This window comes from Abrus precatorius, unplaced genomic scaffold (assembly GCF_003935025.1).
Source record: "Abrus precatorius isolate BTA unplaced genomic scaffold, Abrus_2018 Scaffold5, whole genome shotgun sequence".
In the NCBI taxonomy this organism is placed as follows: domain Eukaryota; kingdom Viridiplantae; phylum Streptophyta; class Magnoliopsida; order Fabales; family Fabaceae; genus Abrus; species Abrus precatorius.
In genome coordinates this window covers 9,733,923-9,755,808 of record NW_020874395.1, presented here as the reverse complement: position 1 = coordinate 9,755,808, position 21,886 = coordinate 9,733,923, and the positions used below count along the sequence as shown (strand labels likewise).

The window sequence follows — 21,886 nt, the reverse complement described above, 5'->3', positions numbered from 1 at the left end:
TTGGTTGATCTATAAAATTATTCTATCAAAACCAGTCACGATAAAATGTTTGTAAAATAAAACTTTATCAATTAAATTAAATTTGGAAAGCATGTAATTTTTGTATTTAGGCTATATTTTATTAATAAATTTTTCTTGTATTAATTAATTTTTATATTGTAAATTATATTTATTATTTGAAAAATGAAATGTTAGTAGAATTATTTTTTCTAATTCGTCACGTATATATTTTTAATTGAAATTAACTAAAAATATATGTAAATTATATTTTCTTTTACTGCAATAAATTTTTTTCATCCACTTCTTTGTTAATTTTGTTTTAAATTCTGAAAATTAAAATTATTACTTAACTTTCTCCTAATATATCTTAACTTTTTTCTATTTTTCAAATTTAGAGTTTCATTTCTTAAATTTATCATTATTAATATATATTAATTATTGATATTTAATTCAAACAAAATTATACAATACAATGAAAGTTTTATTTTAAAATAAATTATCTTTTGAAATTATTTAATTATTTAATTTTTTATTATTTTTATACATAATATTCATAATTATAGAGTTAAGTCAAAATAATTTTTTAAATTATTATTTGAAATAATTTTATTATATGTATAATTATTTATAAAAATATAAAAAAATTCTTTAGTTATTAAATTATCTAGTTAAGATGCATTTTTTGTGCATTATACCTATTATAAAGTAGTTAAATTAATTTTATCAAGCATTTTATAATCTATACTCTTATATTCTATTACATTTTATCTCTTTGTAAAATGCACCAAATATCTAATAATGTTAGTGGTCTATTACATAAGTTAAATTTTTACATTTTTTGTTATTTTTTAATTTCATGTCGTTTTGTTGATGAAGGATGTGGGTGGAAACGGAAAAGCAGCTCAAAAGATATGAATTGATTAATTTTACACAAATTAATTTATACTCTTATATTATATTACATTTTACCTATGTGTAAAATGCACCAATACTTAATAATGTTAGTGCTCTGTTACATAAATTAAATGTTGACACTTTGTTTTGTTTTTATTTTATGACATATTGTTGATGAAAGATTTGGGTGTGGAAACGAAAAAGCAGCCCAAAAAATATGAATTCATTAATTTAATACAAATGAATTTATTTATTGAAACATTGTTGTCATTTCATATTTTTGATGCATTTGCGTCACAGCACAATAACAGAATCGAATTTTTCTTGCATTTGACGCAATAGAAAGAGAAAATAATACGCAATTTTTTCTTTCGTTTTTCTTCGCTCATGCATTTCTTTATTCGGTTTGTGTCGAACACAACAAGATCTGAACCATATTAGTGGCCAGGGCATGGCCTACGTAGACAACAATTTTAAGGTTCCTTTGTTCTAACCCACTCGTGTCGGTGACATCCACAACTCACCGGGGATTGCCGGTTGCCACATACCAGCTGTTGGAATTTCGAATCTAGTGTACGAGCTTGGGGTAACTTACAGCGACAAGCAACGAAACCCAACTTCTCTGACCGCACAACCTGATTTGTCCACGTGTATGCAAACTGTAGATAAGAAAACCAATATTTTTATATAATCAATTTTATTATTTTTTCTTATTTATCTTCCTAATAAATTTTCAACCATTTATAAATTACATATATTTATTATTTTAACATATTTAATGTTTTCTTAATTTAATGGTTATGAGAATTTACGTGTTATATAATTTGTTGATATACAAAACTTAAATATAGTGTTTTAAATATTTGTAATCTTATTTTTAATTAAATTTTTATTCTTAAAAACATAACTGTAATTTAATCAAACAATAGTTCAAAAATCATATGAAATTTATGTGTAGGTTTTGTTTTTTTTTTGTTTTTGTTTTCAATTGATCCTTTTTATTTTCATTTACTTTCTTGATATGAAACATTTGCATGCATAACCATTTTTGTTCCATCAAATTTTATTTTTTTTAAAATAAATTCATACTAATAGATAAAGGATTGGTATTTAATTCAACTTCAATTTTAGTATTCAGCCTTGAGATTTAATTTAACAACTGTTAAATAGTATTTTTGCTTTGATATAATTTTTGTAAGAGTTATAGTGATTAAAATCTTATTAAATCCCTCTAAAATTATGAATATACTTAAATTTAACCATCAGCACATATGATAATTTATAATTAAGTAAAAATATAAAACTTTATGCTATCCATACATTTTAATTAAATTCTAATGCATATATTAAGAGAAAATAATAAAACTTAAAAAAATTAACTTCAATTTTACAATTAATTTTAAGCAATTAAAATCAATAAATAATAATTTTGACAAGAAATTATACTAATATGTAATGTTATTAATACATTAAATTTTGTACTGCTTTATAATTTTTTACACAAACTTTTGTTGTATATCCTCAAATACCTATTAAATTTTTTGTAATGTTTAAAATTAAAACCCAAGTCAATAAAAATTAATAAAAGTTATATTTTTGGTGTGTTATGATACTGATAGATGAAGCACAATATTTGTTGAGAAAATAGAAAAAGAAAAAAATTGATATTTGTAATGGGGTGTGTTGGTGGGCTTTTGGAGTTGCTTGATAACTGTCCCGTCAGGTGATCACTTCTGAATAAAGATCCATTCATTCCCACGAGTACAACACATTATTCAAACCGAGTCACGCGCCATCACGAGCGCGTATCACTGAGTCACACTGACTCAGCGCTAAACTGTTTCAGGCTTTTATCCTATTTGGTCCTGCTGTTTCCCAGTTCAAAAGCGCTTTTCAATTCAATGCCCTCTGCGTCTGCTCTCTCAATTTTATTTTATTTTTTATTTTTAAATATAATCTGTGGGGACACTAACAATTCTCTTCATTTTTAATTTTATATATATCACTGCTTTTTCATATTTTACAAATTTTTCCTTTTTTTTTTTTTTTGGTGTAAAACGCCGTTAACTTTATGCCGTTTTATAATTTAAATATTTGCACACTAGTCTTTGTACGTACTGTCGTGTAAGTTTTATCTTATGTAGAAAAATTAATGGATTAAATAGATAAAAATAAAAAATGTGAGATAATAATAAATTCTTTCTAATGCAGTATATTGTTTTTAAAATTTTTATTTCATCAAAATATTAATTCTTACAGTAATTTGATAAAAATAATTCTATTCACTTGAGTCTGTAAGTTTATTTTTAAATGTCTAAAGATAGTTTTTAATAAAAATTTATCACTTTTAATTGCTGAAAATCATTTTTAAATATCGACTTGAAAAAACATAATTTATACAAAATAAGATAATAAGAATTGACAAAATTAAATTATACTCCTTAAAACAAACATTTAAGTTTGATTAGCATTGAATAAATATATTAGTTGATGAAGTTTATTTTTAACATAATTACAGATTTTGAGTTTAAATTTTAAAAATTAAAATTGTGTCACAAGTCTGGTTATCTGTAATAATGATGGGAGTTATAATATTTTTAATATTTTTTTAATTAGTATTTTAAAGATGTTATTTAGAATTTGATTAAAGAAAGTTTAAGTTTGTCTTATATTCTAGTGACTGATTCATTGCACAAGCTTGTGCAAATGCAAGACTTTAGTGTTGCAGTAACACACATGGTAACACATGTATACAATTCTGATTTTAAGGCTAATGTATCTGACACCAGTTTTGCTTTTTCTTTTTTACCATAGATTTTCAATTTTAAATTAAATTAATATTTTTAGCATTTCATATAGTTATCTACTTTATTAAAATGTAAACAAGGATGGTAGAAGTGTTTTCACTATTTTTATTATATGATTAAATTAAATGTTTGCGATTCTATATTTTTTTATATATATAAATTTATGCTTTTAAACTATAACATGAAGGTAGATAAAATAAATGAAAATTCAAATGTTTGTGAATTTGAATTTTCACCTCTAAAGATTAAAAGTCTAGTTTATTTAGTTGAAGAAAATTTTGTGCTAAGACTTTATTACTTAAATTTGGACGACGTATATTAGACCGGTTTGAGAAATTAAAAAATATGCAAATTAAGGTTGTATTTAGATAATAATTTTTTTTGCTATTAGATTTAGATAATAATTTAATTAAATATTTATGTAATAAATTTATATCATAAATGAGACTATAAAATTTATTAACATAGGTTTTTAAAAGAATATTTTAATAAAATTTATTAAAAATTACTAAAATGTGTTAAAATAATAATATAAAATCTATAGATTAATTTTATTATTTTTTAAAATGTACTCTAAAAAAATTAATACAATACTAATTTTTTATATGATTTAGATTAAGGTATTATTAATAAAGATCATTCTTTTTTCTATTAAACAGGACAGACAACAAAAAATATATATATATAAAACTAAGCTTCTAGTCTAGACTACAAATAAACTACCTAAAGAATCCAACTTCAAAAGTGAGACTACAAAGAAGATTATAAATATTAATATATTAAAATATCATTTATCAGCATATAGAAAATTAAAAATATTTATATAAAAGTTGTAAATATTGATTTTATCTTATACAAATTAAAATGTTCAAAAAAAATGAAAGATACTAACAAATAATGCATTATAATAATATTTGTATAAAGATTATATATATTTTTATAGACAAAACATATATTATTAGATAGAGTTAAGAGAAACTCAAAATCCGTATACACAGAGAAAAGACTAATATTTACTCAAGAAAATAAAAAGCAAAAATATACTTATACAGAGCTAAGATGAAAGCAATTTTGTGAGTTTAAATATCAATCAACTAACAAAATAACTTCTCCTTACTAACAAGTGATAGTCATTTTCAAGACTTCAGAATAATAGAATCTAAGACTTCTCTTTCATTTAAAACACTATTGAAAAACACAATTCAATTTCTATGTAACCACAAAGATTACATTGTACTTACATAAATAATCAATAAACACATTCTTTCTCTTTTACTACAACTAATATCAAGCCAAAAAAATAAGTAAGTCGATAAATTTAAAGGCAAAACTAGTAAGAATTCAAGTTAACACGCAGTAAAGTATTAGATTTGATATGAAACTAAGCATATTAAAAACAAATGAGTTGAAAGTTTCTCCAAACTATGACAGAAGCAACAAGTTATATAATCAATTTGAACACCACGATCAATCAGCAAATCCAGAAATTCAATACAAAAAAGAAAAAAAGTATTTTATCTTTGGAAGTATCCCAAAGTGAAAGCATACCCCGCTTTTGCCAATGGAGGGCAAGACAATCTAATCAAAATCTACAAAACCTCACAAATACACACATAAGTTACGATTACATGTCTCAAGTTTTGTTTCCTGAATATTTTATTTTAATATTTTTATTTATTAATATAATATATTATATAATAAATTTAAGTTTAATATGTTATAAATATTTTTAGACTGCTAGATAATTATAATACATTGAGAATATAATTTTTACATTAATTATTAATCAACAATCTTGTTAATGTAATAATTTATTATTGAATAGATGAATAAAATATATTTATAGTGTCAATGTATTCAATAATTCAACTTTTATGAAAAATAATACTAATGTAAGCTAATATAACATCAAATGGTTAATAAATAACATTTTTCTATAACTTTAGTAAAAACCTAACTATATATAAATATAAAAACATTATTAAAGTAATAATATAATATTAAATTATAATGTTACTTTTACCAATATATATTAAATTATGTTTCGTTTATTGAAAAATAACAAAATATTATTTTATACTAAGAAAAAATAGTAATTTAAGTTCTACTATTTCATTTTAAATTTAACAAATATATTTATATAACTTTTAATTGAATGTTTGAATTTACATAATTTTTAATGTAAAAATTATAATGAAATGCACATATTCAAACACATATTAAATCTTATTTTCAATCTCAAACATAATTTTATAAGATTAAAAAGTTTATCTGAACATGTAACATCAGTTCTATATAAAATAAGATTAATTATTTAAAAATATAAATTTATTCTACTAAAAGTAAATTATAATATTTCATTATTAAAAGAAATTTCATTAAAAGCTTATCATCTTAATTATTTCATATAAATATTTTATTTTAAAATATAAAATTAAAATTTTTACAACAATTACATAAATTTGATAGAATTCTATAAATATAAAAAAAATTAAAGACAAAATAAAACATATCCTTTTTATTGTTTAGGAACTGCACATTAAAAGAGATTATACATGAATAGAAAAATATAAATTTTGAAGAGAGACAATTATTACTCTTTGATTTAATTAGTCAATAATATATTATAAAACAAAATTTAAAATAGTTATAATAATTGTTCTTCTTTTTTATTCTTTTATCACAATAAGATTTATTTCAATTTAACTTATAATTTTGAGTTTAAATTTTATTAAATATAATTATATTAAATACTGAATAGAAAATTTTGTGATCCTATTCGTTTTAAATAAGATTTTTTAATAGAAGATATTTTGATCTAAACTAAAATAAATTTGTTTACATTTTAATTAATTTAATTTAATTTAAATTTTAATATATTTTATTAAATTTAAGACATCTTGTTTACATATAAAAAGAATTTTAAATTATTACAATCTTAATAAACTTTAATTTATATCTAAGTTTAAAATCTTGATATATCATATCAATAAAGATAATGTCTTGATTTTAATAATTTATTTCCATAAATTTTTCTTCAATTTTAAGAATCATATATTTTTCATTTATTGCTATTTAATATAATAAAATATTAGCTATTAATAATGAAAATATTTTTAAATCTCTATATTTTATTTTTGTTTATAATTTATTTAAATTTGAATATGATATCTAATACACCTACAACTTTTGTATTATTTTTTTATATTAATTTTGAATTATTTTAAATAAACAAAGCAAGACAAAACATATGAGATAGAACACATGAAGAGATTTGTATTTTGTAAGATAAAGCGTATTACTCTTCAGTTTAAATATTTTCATTATTAAAAGTAATATTCTATTTTAAATTACTTTGCTATTTAAATTTTTTTTTCTGAGAGTAGATTTGTTTGAGCTTTTAAGAAAACAAAACCTTAACTCATAAATTATTTTAAAAATTTTAACATCAATCTTAAACAATTTGATATAAATAGTAAAAAATAAAACAATTTGATATAATAAATTTATATTAAAATAGTATAAAATTATAATAAATATTTTTTATTTTTAAATATTTGAAATTAATTATAAATTTTGATGTTAATAAAATGAAAGGTTTTATTTATATTTATTATCATAATTATAATAAAAAAATAAAAAACATATGAAACAACGTGTTTCAAAGTAAAACAAAATATATAAATAAAATAGTACCAACTATTTGGAATATAAAAAAAATAAAATCACAAGTGATTGATTAACGCAATCTCCATCTTAACAACTAACGCTTTATCAAATTTCAATTAACATTGATTCAGAGAAGTTTCATTCACAACAACAACGCAACACAAGGATGCCAAATAGGCACTTTATCTGTTGGCGCACGCGCGAGAGAGGTAGCGTGACCGCTTGGCTCACGCCTTGGATTGCCGAGAATTGAAGTTCGTTATTAAATAACGAGAGACGGAGTGCGTTTTCTCTGTGATGCCGATGCTCTAATCACCGTCCATTTTCGCTGAATCTTGGAATCTAAACCAAGGCAACGGCCTGATCTCCATGCGTACAAACTCTGATGCGAAACATTCCACACTCATATTTTAAAACTCAATAAATTCAATTTCTCACAATTATTATTATTATAAAAAAAACCCTTTGCCCTTCTCCGTTATATTCACCAGAATCATTTCAACCCCATAAGAAACTCCCTTCTCTCTTTTCTCTCTCTCTCTCATGCGTTTCTACAAAAGCACAACCTTTTAACTGTTTTTCCTTATTTTCTTCGCCAATCTAAAAGCACCAACAGAGAATGTCGTCGCCGGGGTTCACTGGCGGTGGAGGAGCATCGGAGTTCTTTGGCGGAGCGGGTGGTTTCGCTGGCAGATCCATTCCGGCAGCGACCGCCATGAACAACCCAAACGCAACCGCATCTGTGGCCAACAACCTTCACCCTCTCTACCGAACCCAACAGCAACTCCCTGCAATGTTTCTAGATCCCTCCTCTCAGATCACTCAGCGCCCTACACCATCCGTCATCGGCAAACGCACCCTCACCGAATTCCAAACCTCCAGCAACACGACCAACAACAACCTTAACCTAAACCACAACCAGGTTCTTTCAAACCTTTTACTTCGTTCCGTTAAGCCAAGAACAACTTTTACGCATACATCTCCTATGTCAGCCATGGATTATTCCATTCCTGAAATCCATACGCAGCGTTTTGGGGCTCCTTTACTACACCAGCTTCGCCCCCAGCCCATTAATCTCCCCAACAACGGGTCCATACCCATCAACGGCCCAAATTTTTCTTACCGGAACTCAAATTTGGGTTTACCTCAGAACCGGGTTCAGATTCCGGTTCCCGCTCCTGTTCAGTCTTCTGAACCGGAAAAAAAGACCATGGACCACCGGCTTCAGGAATTGGCGAAACAACTTCTTGAAGATAACGACGATGAAGGAGAAGCTGATGCTGCGTCTGTTATAACCACCAGCGAGTGGTCTGAAACGTATCAGAACCTCATCAGTCCCGGTCCAACCGCTCCGGTTCAGAAACCTGTTTCTTCATCGCCTACTTCCTCTACCACGTCGTCTACCTCTTCTTCTTCATCTGTGGCTTCACCTGCTTCCGGTTGCTTCAAGCAAACCCTAATGGAAGCCGCATCTGCAATTACTGAAGGGAAAAACGACTCTGCCACGGAGATCCTGAACCGCTTAGCGCAGGGACCGAACCAGACTGGGAATTCAGATCAACGGTTAACCGATTGCATGGTTTCGGCTCTGAAATCGCGCATGAACCCGGTGGAAAATCCACCACCTGTGGCCGAGCTTTTCAGCAGGGAACATGCCGAGTCAACTCAGTTGCTGTTAGAGAACTCGGTGTGTTTCAAGGTAGGGTTCATGGCTGCGAATTTTGCGATCCTCGAAGCTGCATTTGAAGAGAAAACCGAGAACAGATTCTGCGTGGTGGATTTTGATATTGGACAGGGGAAGCAGTATTTGCACCTTCTCAACGCGCTCTCGGCCCGTAGCCAGAACGGGAAGGTTTCAACGGTGAAGATCGTGGCAGTGGCAGAAAACGGAGCCGAGGAGAGGGTGAGAGCTGTGGGAGAGATGCTGAGTCGACAAGCAGAAAGGTTGAGGATCGGGTTCGAGTTAAGAGTCGTGGTGACTCAAAAACTCGCCGAGTTGACTCGGGAATCGCTGGGTTGCGATGCGGACGAGGCGATAATGGTAAACTTCGCATACAAGTTGAATAAGATCCCCGACGAGAGCGTGTCAACAGAGAACCCGCGCGATGAGCTTTTAAGGCGCGTGAAGAGACTCGTGCCGCGCGTGGTGACAATTGTGGAGCAAGAGATGAACGCCAACACGGCGCCGTTTTTGGCTCGCGTGGCCGAGTCATTGTCATATTACAGCTCATTGTTTGACTCAATTGAAGCCACGGTTGGGAGGGACAACCCAAACCGAGTCAAGGTGGAGGAGGGACTGAGTCGGAAGATGTGCAACTCGGTGGCCTGCGAAGGGAGGGATCGCGTGGAACGGTGTGAAGTGTTTGGAAAATGGCGTGCGCGTATGAGCATGGCTGGGTTCCAGTTGAAACCACTGAGTCAAAACTTGGCCGAGTCAATAAAATCGCTACTTGCCTCGGGAAATAACCGAGTCAACCCAGCACTCACTGTGAAAGAAGAGAACGGTGGGATTTGCTTCGGTTGGATGGGAAGAACCCTCACAGTGGCATCTGCTTGGCGTTAACTTGGCTCACTTTTTTCATTTTATTTTTTAATTTTCTTCTGAGTATTATCATATATCACATTGTTACTATATTTTAACGTTATCTAGAGATAATGGAAAGGCAAAGAAAATAGATTTGGAAATTATTATATAAATATATATGATATGATGATAAAAGGGTGAAAAGAAAATCTCAAGCGAAGTCCCAACCTCCCTCTTGGCTCTACCAAACTAAAACTAATAAAGTGGTGTTTGGATTCCGAGAAAATTTATGTTATGAGATGTTACATTTATTGATTCTTCTATGTACTAGTTGATATGCTTTTTATCATCTTCACTTGGGTGTGTGAAAGGAGTTGGTTGCTGTTTGGTAGATAGATGACTTGTATGCGATACAATGGATTGGTTTGCCCTCACATAACCGACAAATGAGGGCTCCACTTATAGGCTGCATTTTTGGGGTTTTAGTTGGACTTGGAACTTCCCTCTTATCTAATTCTGCTTCTAAATTTGTAAGAAATTCTAAAATAATCATCTTATTTGCTCATACTATTTTGTAAGTTATTTTCAGTCATGCAATTCTTCCTTCTTCATTTCTTTTAAGTTTCCCCAAGAGTTTTTGTAAGCCCCAAAATGGAAATGGAAAATAAAAAATGAATTCGTGACGCCAAACATATTGTCCCATGCAATAAAGATTATGGTTCTACCGAAAAAAGAATAAGGACTATGATGGATACCAAAAAATATATAATGACTATGTATGATAGATGGACAATTTGCCATTAGTTTATTGATTGATTAATTGAACTGTTTTTTATTTTTATTTTTTTTAATTGGTTGTGCCATGTTTCCTTGTACGCAATAAATGCTTTATTTACTATGCATTCAGTGTTATATACATCATTCTTGCATTTACAACAAAATTATAAAAAAATTACTTGAGTTTACCTAAAGATACAATTTTTTTTGTAAGCATGAAAAATTGAGAATGCAGAGTGCGATTTGATATCGAGACATCACTTCATGAAAACACTCGTTGGACCAATTGTGCGAGTCTTGAGTGTGTTGGCATGTCTTAGAGACTATCTAATAGGCTATTTATTAGTGTAAAAACATAGTTTTTATAAATAACTATCCATTGTCTGTTTTTCCAATTGGTCAAAAATTCCAAAAATTGTGTAACAAATGCAAAAAGGTAAATTTCTACTTATAGAAATCGTTTATTGCACTAGGTGGTGAACTGAACAATGTCTCAACTACTTTGTGTTCAGTGTTCCTCACGAGTCGTGTTGGTTCTTCCTTTTGGCATATTGGTAAGCTAACGTAAGTCATCACCATATAATAAACCAATTGATGGAATACACAATTTGTTTGTTGTATAAATGATAAACGTACGATTTGTGTAGTTAAAAGTTTTTTCAAAACAAAAAAAAAATATTTATAAAAAATAAAAGACAAAAAATGAAGAGACCCAAAAGATGGAAAAGTATTAAAACTATAGTAGATTATAGATAGGATAGAATGTCACGAGCGCATGTTAGCAGATTCTCTAATAGTGTAATGCTAATTTGCTAAATTTGTTGCCTTAGATTTCGCTAAGTCAGCATAAAATTTTGAGTTGCCGGTTCTTGCAAATCGTCTATGCACGACTGATGCACAAATGATGCCATTTTCTTTTTCAATTTTCAAATAAATGATTTCATCACTCATTTAAACGAAATAAATGTTAATGCGATTTTGTTTGTCCAGTGTACTAAGTATTTAAGTTATAAGTGAAAAAAATAGAATTTTTTTTAATATAATAATTTTTTATTGATGTAATTAATTTTTTAATGCTTATTTATTTTTAATCCTTTAACATATAGGCCCATAACCTAACTTAATATCATAATTTTATTTTGTTCCAAACAAAGGTCTTTGCCCCCTTTTCATTAAAAAAACAAAAAAAAGTCCCCTCCACCCTTTCCCCACTAAGAAATATACACTGACGATGTTTCGGATAAGCAATGGCTCAAATAAAATATCTTTACACTGTTTTCAATCAAAATATGTTTTTATAAATTACACTTGTTTAATTGTTTACATAAAATTTAATCCGTGGCCTAATTAAGATGAATTTACATAACAAAACTTTTTAACTTTTCTACTTCATTGATTTTAAAATTTCTCCATTTAACCCATCACATAAAATGAAAAAGACAAGATAGTTTGTACCCAAAGAGAAAGATAGTTAAAGAGGCTTTAAAAAGTTAAAAAGATTAACCTTAAGGGGTCAGTTGAATGAAACATGACAAATTTTTGTAGATGACAGTTTAAATATTTGAATCTTTACTCAATTTTTTAGGGTTAGATAAATGTAATTCATTTGTAAATATGAGTTGAATGGTTTTTTTTTTTCCTTACACGAGACATCATTCCCCTTTAAAAAAACATTGTTTTAAATAATCTTACTTTATATTTTCTTTCTATTTTCTTAAATTAATAATTTTTCATTTTTAAATTTCTCTGACCTTATAAGTTTTAACTCAATTTATTTTTAAAAGGATAAAATTTACATACAGTTCTTTAGGTATTTTTTTATGTTATTTTTAATTAGAATTAAAGTTTCACCATAATAATTTTAGATAACATTAAATGTGAACTTATATCAAGATAATTTTTTAATTAAAAAGTAATATAAAAGAACTGTACATAAAATTTCTCCTTCTTAAAATTTGATTTGAAACAGTTATTGCCCAACACCACACTTCTTTAGGTACGTATAGAGAATTTTTATTTATTACTTAAATATAAAGAAATTGTGGCTTATCTTTTTTTTATGTATTTTGAAGTGGAAATACCCAAATCGGTTATCTTGAAACTTGAAAGTGTAGCTTTAAAAATTGAATGGATTAACCATTCCAACACATGAACTTTTCATTAGATTTTTATGCATATAAAAGTGAAAAAAAAATAGTTGTTTTTTATCCTTTTTAAACAATCAATTTTTTTCCCTGGACGTATCTTTTTAAAGGATTTTGATTTTGCATTATTAGTGTGGGTCTAAAGTCCAAACTTTGTTGAAATTTGAAAAACATATATCTTCTCGACATGGGCCCAATTCTTTTAATTAAAAGAGGCAACATTCATAGTTGCTACTTGCTAGAGGAATCTCATCTATCTCTCACAGGTTACCGAGTCAAATAGTTAAGAGGAATTAAGGTAATAAAACACCACAGCTTTCAAAGAGATGCTGATATGTAATAATTTCTTTTTCTAAATTGCAAATATATTATTAAAAATATTTATAACATAATATAATTAACTCTTTTAACAACAACAAAAAAATCTTCCATAAAATTCAAATTTAAGACATTACTTAAAACAATAATTATTAATTGAATAACTATTTACTGATAATGGTGATATGTCATTTGTGAAAGCCAATTTATTTTTGTAATTATTCTGAGAAGGAGAATTAGGTTAAAGTATAAATTAAATTTCCATCGGCACACCATTTTAGACAACAAGACAATAAATGCAAAACGATACTCGGCAAGTAATAGTGGGCACAAGCATAAATAATATCAAGAGGGTAAACCGTTGATGAGAATAAACGCAAAACGATTTTTTTTAATAAATAATAAGTGTGATTAAAATTATAATATTTAATATTATAAATAAATTAAATTTAATAATAATATAAAATTTTATCATACACATTAAAAAGTGTGAAGGGAATCAAATATCAGACGATAATAAATGGAGAGAAAAGAGGGGCGAAGGAATATAAATATGACATTAATAACAATAGTTAAATGCATTGATAATTTGATACAGTGGAGGCGAAAATAGGAGTGATTGAGATTCCTTTGGAATTTTGAATGAGGTAATCAGTGATTAATTAATTACAATAATGATTGTATTAAGGTAAGAATAATTTGGAAAAGATAAAAATAAAAAATTTTATAAAACTAAAATGAATGATGAGCAAAGAATGTTGGATTTGATGGGTTGAAATGATAATCACCAACATGTCACCCAAAAGCAGGAGAAGAAGCCTACCTGACTACCTCTGTCACTGAAAAAGGAGGCTTCGAAGTTCGAATTGTGCAGTAAAGTCAAAACCTTTTAAAGATGAAATATTATTAACATTGGAACTTCTTTAATAATAATTAACTAAAGTTGCAAAGACTTGTACTTGCCTTCATCATATGTATCTTTTGATTTTAAATATTGATTAATTTCCAATATAAATTGTTTTATGTATTTTTATGATTTAGAATGGATGAACAGATTTAGATTAACTTGGGTTAGATGAGAGAAAGAAATAAAAAAAAAAATGTGAATAATAATATTTGTTTAGTTAATAAATAAATAATTTTGTAAAATAAAACTATTTTTTAATTTAAAATTTATTTTTCCAGCTTTTTTATTCTTTTTTCTAAAATAATCAAAGAATAAGAAAATATTCTTGTTATTTGAGTAAATTAATATTTTTATGTTCTATGATCACCTCGGTCTTTAATTTTATATTATTTTTAAAATTGTCTATAATTTAATAAATATTTTATTTTAATCTTTAATTTGTTCTAATATTTTTATGTTAATATATATAACTAATTAATATTAATAATAATTAATAAAATTACTTATTTAACATACATAAGAACTTAAATTTAAAATATTATTTAAAAATTATCAAACCCCTTGTTATTTAAACTAACATCTATTAATTTAGCATTTTAAATTTTAACTTAATACGTTAGTGATACGTTACATCTTAAAAAGGTAATGCATCACTTTTAAAAAGTATTTATTAAAATTTACGTTAAAATTCATTTATTTTACAAAATTATAAAGTTATCATACTTTTTCATACAAAATCTTCATTGACAACTACTAATAGTATTTGACCTCTAACACTAAACTAACTGACAATTGATATGTTAAGTTGGTATTTAAAATTTTAAGTGTTATTAACGTCTAATAGTATTATTTAAATGTTATTAATGTGTAATAACACTATTTAATAAAAGAGGTTTCAATAACTTAAGGATTAAAATAAAGTTATTATTAATTTAGAAACAAAATTGAAAAAATATATAATTAAGAATTAAATTGATATTTTTTTGTTATTTTATTTTAAATTACAAGATTTGTTAAATATTTAATTATAATATAGCTAAGTTTGTAAAAATAATGAATATTAATAAACATTTCGCTATTTCTTAATTTTACTTATTTTTTTCTTGAGATTTTTAATGCTAAAAAAGTTATTAAAAAAATAATAATTATATTTATATAGCACGTTACTTCAAATTTATCAAAAAGACAAAATTAACTCATTTCAAGTTTCGCTAGATAGTTCTAATTCTCACTTCAATCATTCTTTTATTTGTTAATAACAAAAATAATTATTTTTTATATTTTCAAGAACTATAAGAACATTATCATAAGATTAAGGTTGACAAAATGAGTTCAACCTATAGAGTTGAGCTGCTTAATCCATCATTTTTATAATTTTTTTAAAAATATAATACAAATTAAATTTAATAAAATTTAAATTAAATTTTAATATTAATGAAAATAATTATTTATTTAAGTTAAAATCTAATTATATATATATATTATTTTTATTATATATTTTATTTAATTTATATTTTTTATTTCTTAAATGGGTCAACTTACTGTAAAAGCATGTGAATTTCTAGCCCGTCGAAAAGATGGAACGGGTTGAACCCAACTCTTTTTTTTGCAAGTTCAGAATGAGGTAGGTTAACTCATTTTTTAATCCACGAGTTCCTTTCTAGAGCTTTTGGACTAGTACAAAATAATCTTATATAAATAATCCAAGTAATCCTAAAAAAAAAAAAAGATTAAGGACCATGAGGTTGAAATAAGCCACCAAACTTATAGAGAAAGAGTGTAATTTGAATGCAATCTATTAAGTTTTTTAGTAAAAACATTTTAAAAGATGTTGAACTAAAAAGACTGCCACTCTTTCATCAACTTTTCTTTTTTTATTATTAAAAATAATTGGTATTGTAGTTTATATGCAATGTGTAAGTGTGATTAATAGTAAAAATATTGGAAAGGTCTCAATCATTCAATATAACATCAACAGTTAAAGTTGCATAAATACTTTAATTTTTTGCTCAAAAAGATATTGAATTTCAATAAAATCTCTAACCATAACTCATGGAAAAGTAAACTCTAAGTGAATAATTTTTATTATGCTCTATGATTCTATGAATGCTTCCTTTTAGTAACTATTAGGCTTCCATAAACACTTGCACAAATCCAAGCCCATCTATTATATCCAAATTTAAGAGTTATAAAATATTAATTCACCTTAAAGATAAAGTTGTTAAAATTAATTATTTCTTTTAAAAGAGCCTAGATACCACCTAAGTGGCCCAAAGCTTCCATAAAAGAGATAGGCAAGAACTCAACTACAAACTAAAAGAAGATTATCTTATAAAAAAAAATGAGTTGTAAAAAGTGTACTAATTGATTTTGTATTGTGCATTCCAAATCACTCCAAATTTTTTTAATATAGCTTTTTTGAGATAAACACAATCTTTCAACCTCCTAATCTCGAATGATATTCATGCTAAGGATTATTTTTTTTGAGCTTAAATCCTTATCTCAAATTCAACACTTAATTGTGTCTTCGCCTTATTGATTTCGATTAGGTACTTACACATAATTAGCATGTCATCAACATAAAAAAGCAAGTAAATATGAGAGCCAACAGATAATTTCTTATGATAAATACAACTATTGTTTAACTATTGTCTAGATGACTGTTTCAACCCATACAAAAACTTCTTCAACATAGGTCTTATTTTTTAGGTATGACAAACCCCTCTAGTTGTTATATGTAAATGTTTTCCTCCAAATCACCATGGCGAAAGGCAATCTTCACATCTAGTTGTTCCAACTCCAAAACATGTAGACACACTAAAACAAGAAACACTTGAATGGAATCATGCTTCGCAACAGGGAAAAAAGAACTTCATTAAAATCAATACCTTATCTTTATGTAAAGCTTTTTGCTACAAGTCTTGCTTTGAACCTTATTTCATCTTTCTTCTTGAACATCCACTTACAACCCATAATCTTTTGATCAACTAGTTTCTCAATAAGCTCCCATATTTTCCTCATGAAATGAACTAAGTTCCTTTTCATTAATGCTTTTTCCATATTGAATGCAAAAGCAACAAAATATCCATACCTTTGAGGTAGTATAGACTGTCTTCTTAATCTATCTTTAGCCAATACATACTTAGATTTTATTAATAAGACATCTTCCTTTGCCTCTGCTAGTTCTTATTTAAGAGCATCTAGTTTAAGCTCCACCTTTTTGCTAGTAACATGAACTTCAACTTTGTTATCATGATTTTCATGTGGTCTTGGATTAAGTAAGACTTTCTCATCAAAGGTCACATATTTACTAATTATGAGTTTTGATTCCTTAGGGTTTCACAACCTGTACCTTTTATGCCATCTTGATAATCCAGAAATATGCATTTCTTGACTCGACTCTAGTTTCCCATCATTAACATGAGCATAAGCTATACATCCAAATACATGTAGGATTGAATAATTTGTTGTAGAGCCTATCCACATTTCCTCTAGGGTCTTGCAAACAATAGCTATAAAAGGTGACATGTTCACTAACTGCTTCTACCCAAAATTGCTTAAGCAAACCTGCATTTGAGAGCATATAAGGAGCTCTCTTAAGCAATGTTCTATTCATTTGTTTTGCTACGCTATTTTGTTATAGTGTATGTCTCATTTCTATGGCAAGCTATTCCTTCATTTGTAAAGAATTCATTAAATTTCTTATTACAAAATTCCAACCCATTATCTATCTTGAGTCATTTGACCTTCTTCTCTATTTGCTTCTCCATTAGAGATTTCTATTTCTTGAACTTGAGGAATACATCACTCTTTTGTTTTAAGACATAGATTCAAATTTTCCTTGAATACTCATCAATGAAAGTTAACATGTTCCTCACTTTACCATAGAAGGAACACTTAACAAGCCCTATAAGTCTGAATAGATATAGTCAAGAGTTCCTCGTGTTCTATGAATTTCAGTGCTAAATTTTACTTTACATTGTTTTTCATAAATACAATGCTCGTAAAAATCTAGCTTCCAAATTTGATGTCCACTAAGCAAGCCTTTCTTCCTAAACTCATTCATTCTATATTTGCTCATATGACCTAACCTCTTATGCCATAAACGGGTTTGGTTAACTTCTAATTCTAAAATAGAAGAAATTGTGGTTGCACCTACCATTGTAGTTCCTTACAAGAAATATAATATATTTTTCAATTTTTCCTTCATAACTATTAAGACATCTTTATAAACTTTAAAGATTCCACCTTCAACTCAATATGTACTACAAAGACAATCTAAAGTACTCATTGAAATTAAATTCTTGTAGAGTTTGGAAACAAACCTCACATTAGTTAAAGTTCTTACAATACCATCATCCATATTAATTTGCACTGTACTTTTGCCAACTATGCTACATGTACCATCATTTTCCATCAGAACTTTGCCATCGTTAATATCTTGAAATGTGACAAACTAATCATTTTTGGTTTTATGTGGAAAATAGATGTTGAATAAAAAATCCATGCATCATCATTGTCATCAATCGAGACAAAGAACATTTTTGCAATCTAATTCTTCTTAGGCTATAACTATTCCACAAAATTCTGAAGTACTTACTTTGTCTCTCTTGAGTTCTAAGTAGTTTCTCTTTCAATATCCTTCTTATTAATAGTTATGACATATGTTGTTTTTATTTTTGTTGCATGATTTAGACTACCCTCTTTGAAATTTTTTTTCCCTTTCCTCCATTCTTCCTCTTATTATTAGACCTTCACATGATCTAGTGCCTTTATATGAATTGGTTATTCACTTTTTTTATTACAAAATTATAAGTTTTTAACCAAGAACTAAGAAGCAGAACAACTTGGTCCTTGTCATCCATCGCAACATCAATGTTTTTTAAACTAAGAACAATTTGGTTGGAATTATCAATGTGTTTATGAATGGACTCACCTTCATGGATATGTATGGTGTATAATTATTTCTTCAAACAGGGATGAAACTGTAAGGATTTTGTCTTATGTTAACTTCCAAGCTTTGCCCAAAGCTTGTTAGTAGTCTTTTCTCTAAAGACTTTTTCTAAAACTTCATCATTTAGCGATAACAATATTACGTTATACTTCTTTGTATGGTATATAATTATTTCTTCAAATAGAGACGAATGTGTGAAGACTTTGTCTTATATTGACTTTCAAGCTTTGCCCAAAGCTTGTCGATAGTCTTTGCTCTAGAGACTTTTTCTAAATATTCATTACTTAGCGATAATAATATTAAGCTATGCTTCTTTGTCATTTCATACTCTTCTGTGCAAATGTAAGATCAACCAATAACTTTGCTTCTCCTTCTAATGCCAACTCACATTCTTGTTATATGAGGAGAACTAACATCTTCACATGTTGAAGTTATTTTAGCCAATAAATTTCTTAACATTAAACTTTACAGATGCCATAGTTCTAACACCACTTTATTATGAAATTTGCTTCTTGCATAAAAATTTACATAAAGCAAGTTTGAGAAGAAATTTTTATTAATGAGAAAAAAATACAACAAATAACTCTCACAAAGTTTCTCTATGTGAAAGAAATGTGACTCTCTTGTTTTTCTTTACCTTCAATGCAAAAGAAACCAATGCATGTTTTATACCATAATACATGCTAAAACAATAGATGGTAATAAAGACTTGCAATTCTAATGCCATCAATTATAAATGACTTTCATTAATTTACTAATAATAACTATTGTAATTCAAGAAAAAATTAACAAAGTGTGATTATAGAAGAACAAAAAAAGAAGATTATCCTAAATTCTAATTCTTTTTTTGTGAGTGTCGCACATATGCAACCTTCACAATCATCACCAAATGTTACACTTAACTTCAAAAATCAAAATGAGAAAATTAAGGATTTAGACAATCCAATCACTCTGGTATTTGCTTTTACTATACTCTAGATTGTTTTGTTCTAATCACCAATTGCTTTGAATGCTTACTCACAACTAACTTTGAATTTGATTAATTTGTTTAAACCACAATGCCCAACCTTTTGGTATAGACCTTATCTACTACCATCTTGTCTTTATCCCCATCAGAATTAATCTATGCAACACAATGCTATTAAGTAATTACAAAACTTAGCACCTGATCAACAATCAGGCAATACTTCTAATTCTAGTGGTTTTGAAAGCCAAGCACCAACATTTCTCGTTGATCAAGCTTGGTTTCTAGACTCTCGGGCAACCTGTCATGTAACAAACAATCTAGTCAAGAAGATGATGCACTAAAAATAGGTCCAACTCCTGAAATCTTCAAAACCAACAACATTAAAGGGTTCTTTGCTTTTCTAAAAGCTTTGCCTAGTATATGTTATAGGCTCTCCAACTTCTAAAAGATTGTCTTATTCCTAGCATCATCTTCATCACCATCTGTTTTTCCAACTAACCATTCATTACATTCATCAATATCATTGAGTGAGATTGGGTCAATCTCATCCTTAAAATTGTATCTTCTAAGAAATGCTTGATTATATTTGACATATACTAAGTCATGTAGTCTTTTATACTCAAGCCTATTCCTTTTATTAGAATGTATCTACAACAATAAGTTTAACAAAAATTAACAAATTTCTCCAAATGACTAAGTATAGAAACTATTATCTACTAAGAAAATTATTAATTAGTAAATTACTTACTCAAATACACTCCAATTGCATTCACATCCTGAAGCACTACATGTCAAAGTTAAGATCTTTATAGCCAATTGCTCTAAATTTAGAGTTGATAATGTATATATTCGCCACCATTGTGCTTCAAATCCAAATAAATATTTTGCAATAATGCAAATAATAAATGTTACAATTTAGAAGAGTAGAGAAAACTTCACAAAGTTTCTTACCTGATGCAATTGTGTTCCTTTGTGAAATTGTAAATTTATTTCTAAACATACCACCAGTAGCTTTATAAACTAGTAACTCCTCAACACTACAAGAAAAATAGTTATTTGCGATTGATTTTTCAGTCACTAATAAAAAATTCAGTCGCTAAACTAACTAGTGACCGATTTTTTGACTGATATTATTGAGTCGCTAAATGTGTGGTGGCTAATGGTTAACGACGGATAATTTAGAGACCGAATTAGTGACTGAAACTAGAGACCGAATTAGTGACCAAAATTAAAGACCGAATTAGTGACCAAAATTAGAGACCGAAATTAGAGATTAAATTAGTGACTGAAATTAGAGACCGAACTAACGACCAAATTAGTGACAGATTTTAGAGACTGAAGTAGTGATGAACTTTAGCAACTGATTTAGAGACTAATTCTGTGACGAAATTAGTGACAAACTTTGAGACTGATAATGAAGAATCGGTTGATACTGAATGGGTAGGCAATGCTACTATCACGACATTGGCTGACGTTGTTCCTTCTTCAAAATTTCTCTCAATATCCTGCATGCCAGAAAAGTATATATTAAGGTTTGGAGCATAATTATGTTCATATGCTGATAGAGTTGAATTAAAAAGGTTTCTCCAGAGTTAACACTTTGAATATAGAGTTGACAATCATCATGAGATATTACAACACAACCACCAAAATGAATGAACACATCACTTGAAAGTTAAACATTCCTTAGTTTAACTTTAGGAAAGAAGAATCAATTAATTATTTGGGGATAAATGCAACAAAATAATCATCATGAAGAAAGCAAAAAATTCATATCTTAAACCAAAGTTAGGAGATCCATAAAATTTGTATAGCATAAAAAGATGCAACCTGTAAAGCAAATATTGTATGACATTTCCTATGTAAAATGTTGCATTTGAGATGCTTCTGTAATTTGTTTTGTTTCTAAATGAGGGATAGAGAAG

At 27.6% G+C, this 21,886-nt stretch overlaps 1 protein-coding gene across 1 annotated transcript; it reads left to right on the top strand.

Annotated features, from left to right (window-relative positions):
• The first annotated feature begins 7,829 nt into the window (after positions 1–7,829).
• LOC113867232 (scarecrow-like protein 8) lies at positions 7,830–10,573 on the top strand. Its single transcript, XM_027502395.1, has one exon. The coding sequence runs from the start codon at positions 7,990–7,992 to the stop codon at positions 9,931–9,933; it is 1,944 nt and encodes a 647-aa protein (XP_027358196.1). The 5' UTR covers positions 7,830–7,989; the 3' UTR covers positions 9,934–10,573.
• Positions 10,574–21,886: the final 11,313 nt, after the last annotated feature.

What these genes read in the sequence shown, in the direction of transcription:
- LOC113867232 (XM_027502395.1), top strand. Translation starts at nt 7,990, where the DNA reads ATGTCGTCGCCGGGGTTCACTGGCGGTGGAGGAGCATCGGAGTTCTTT.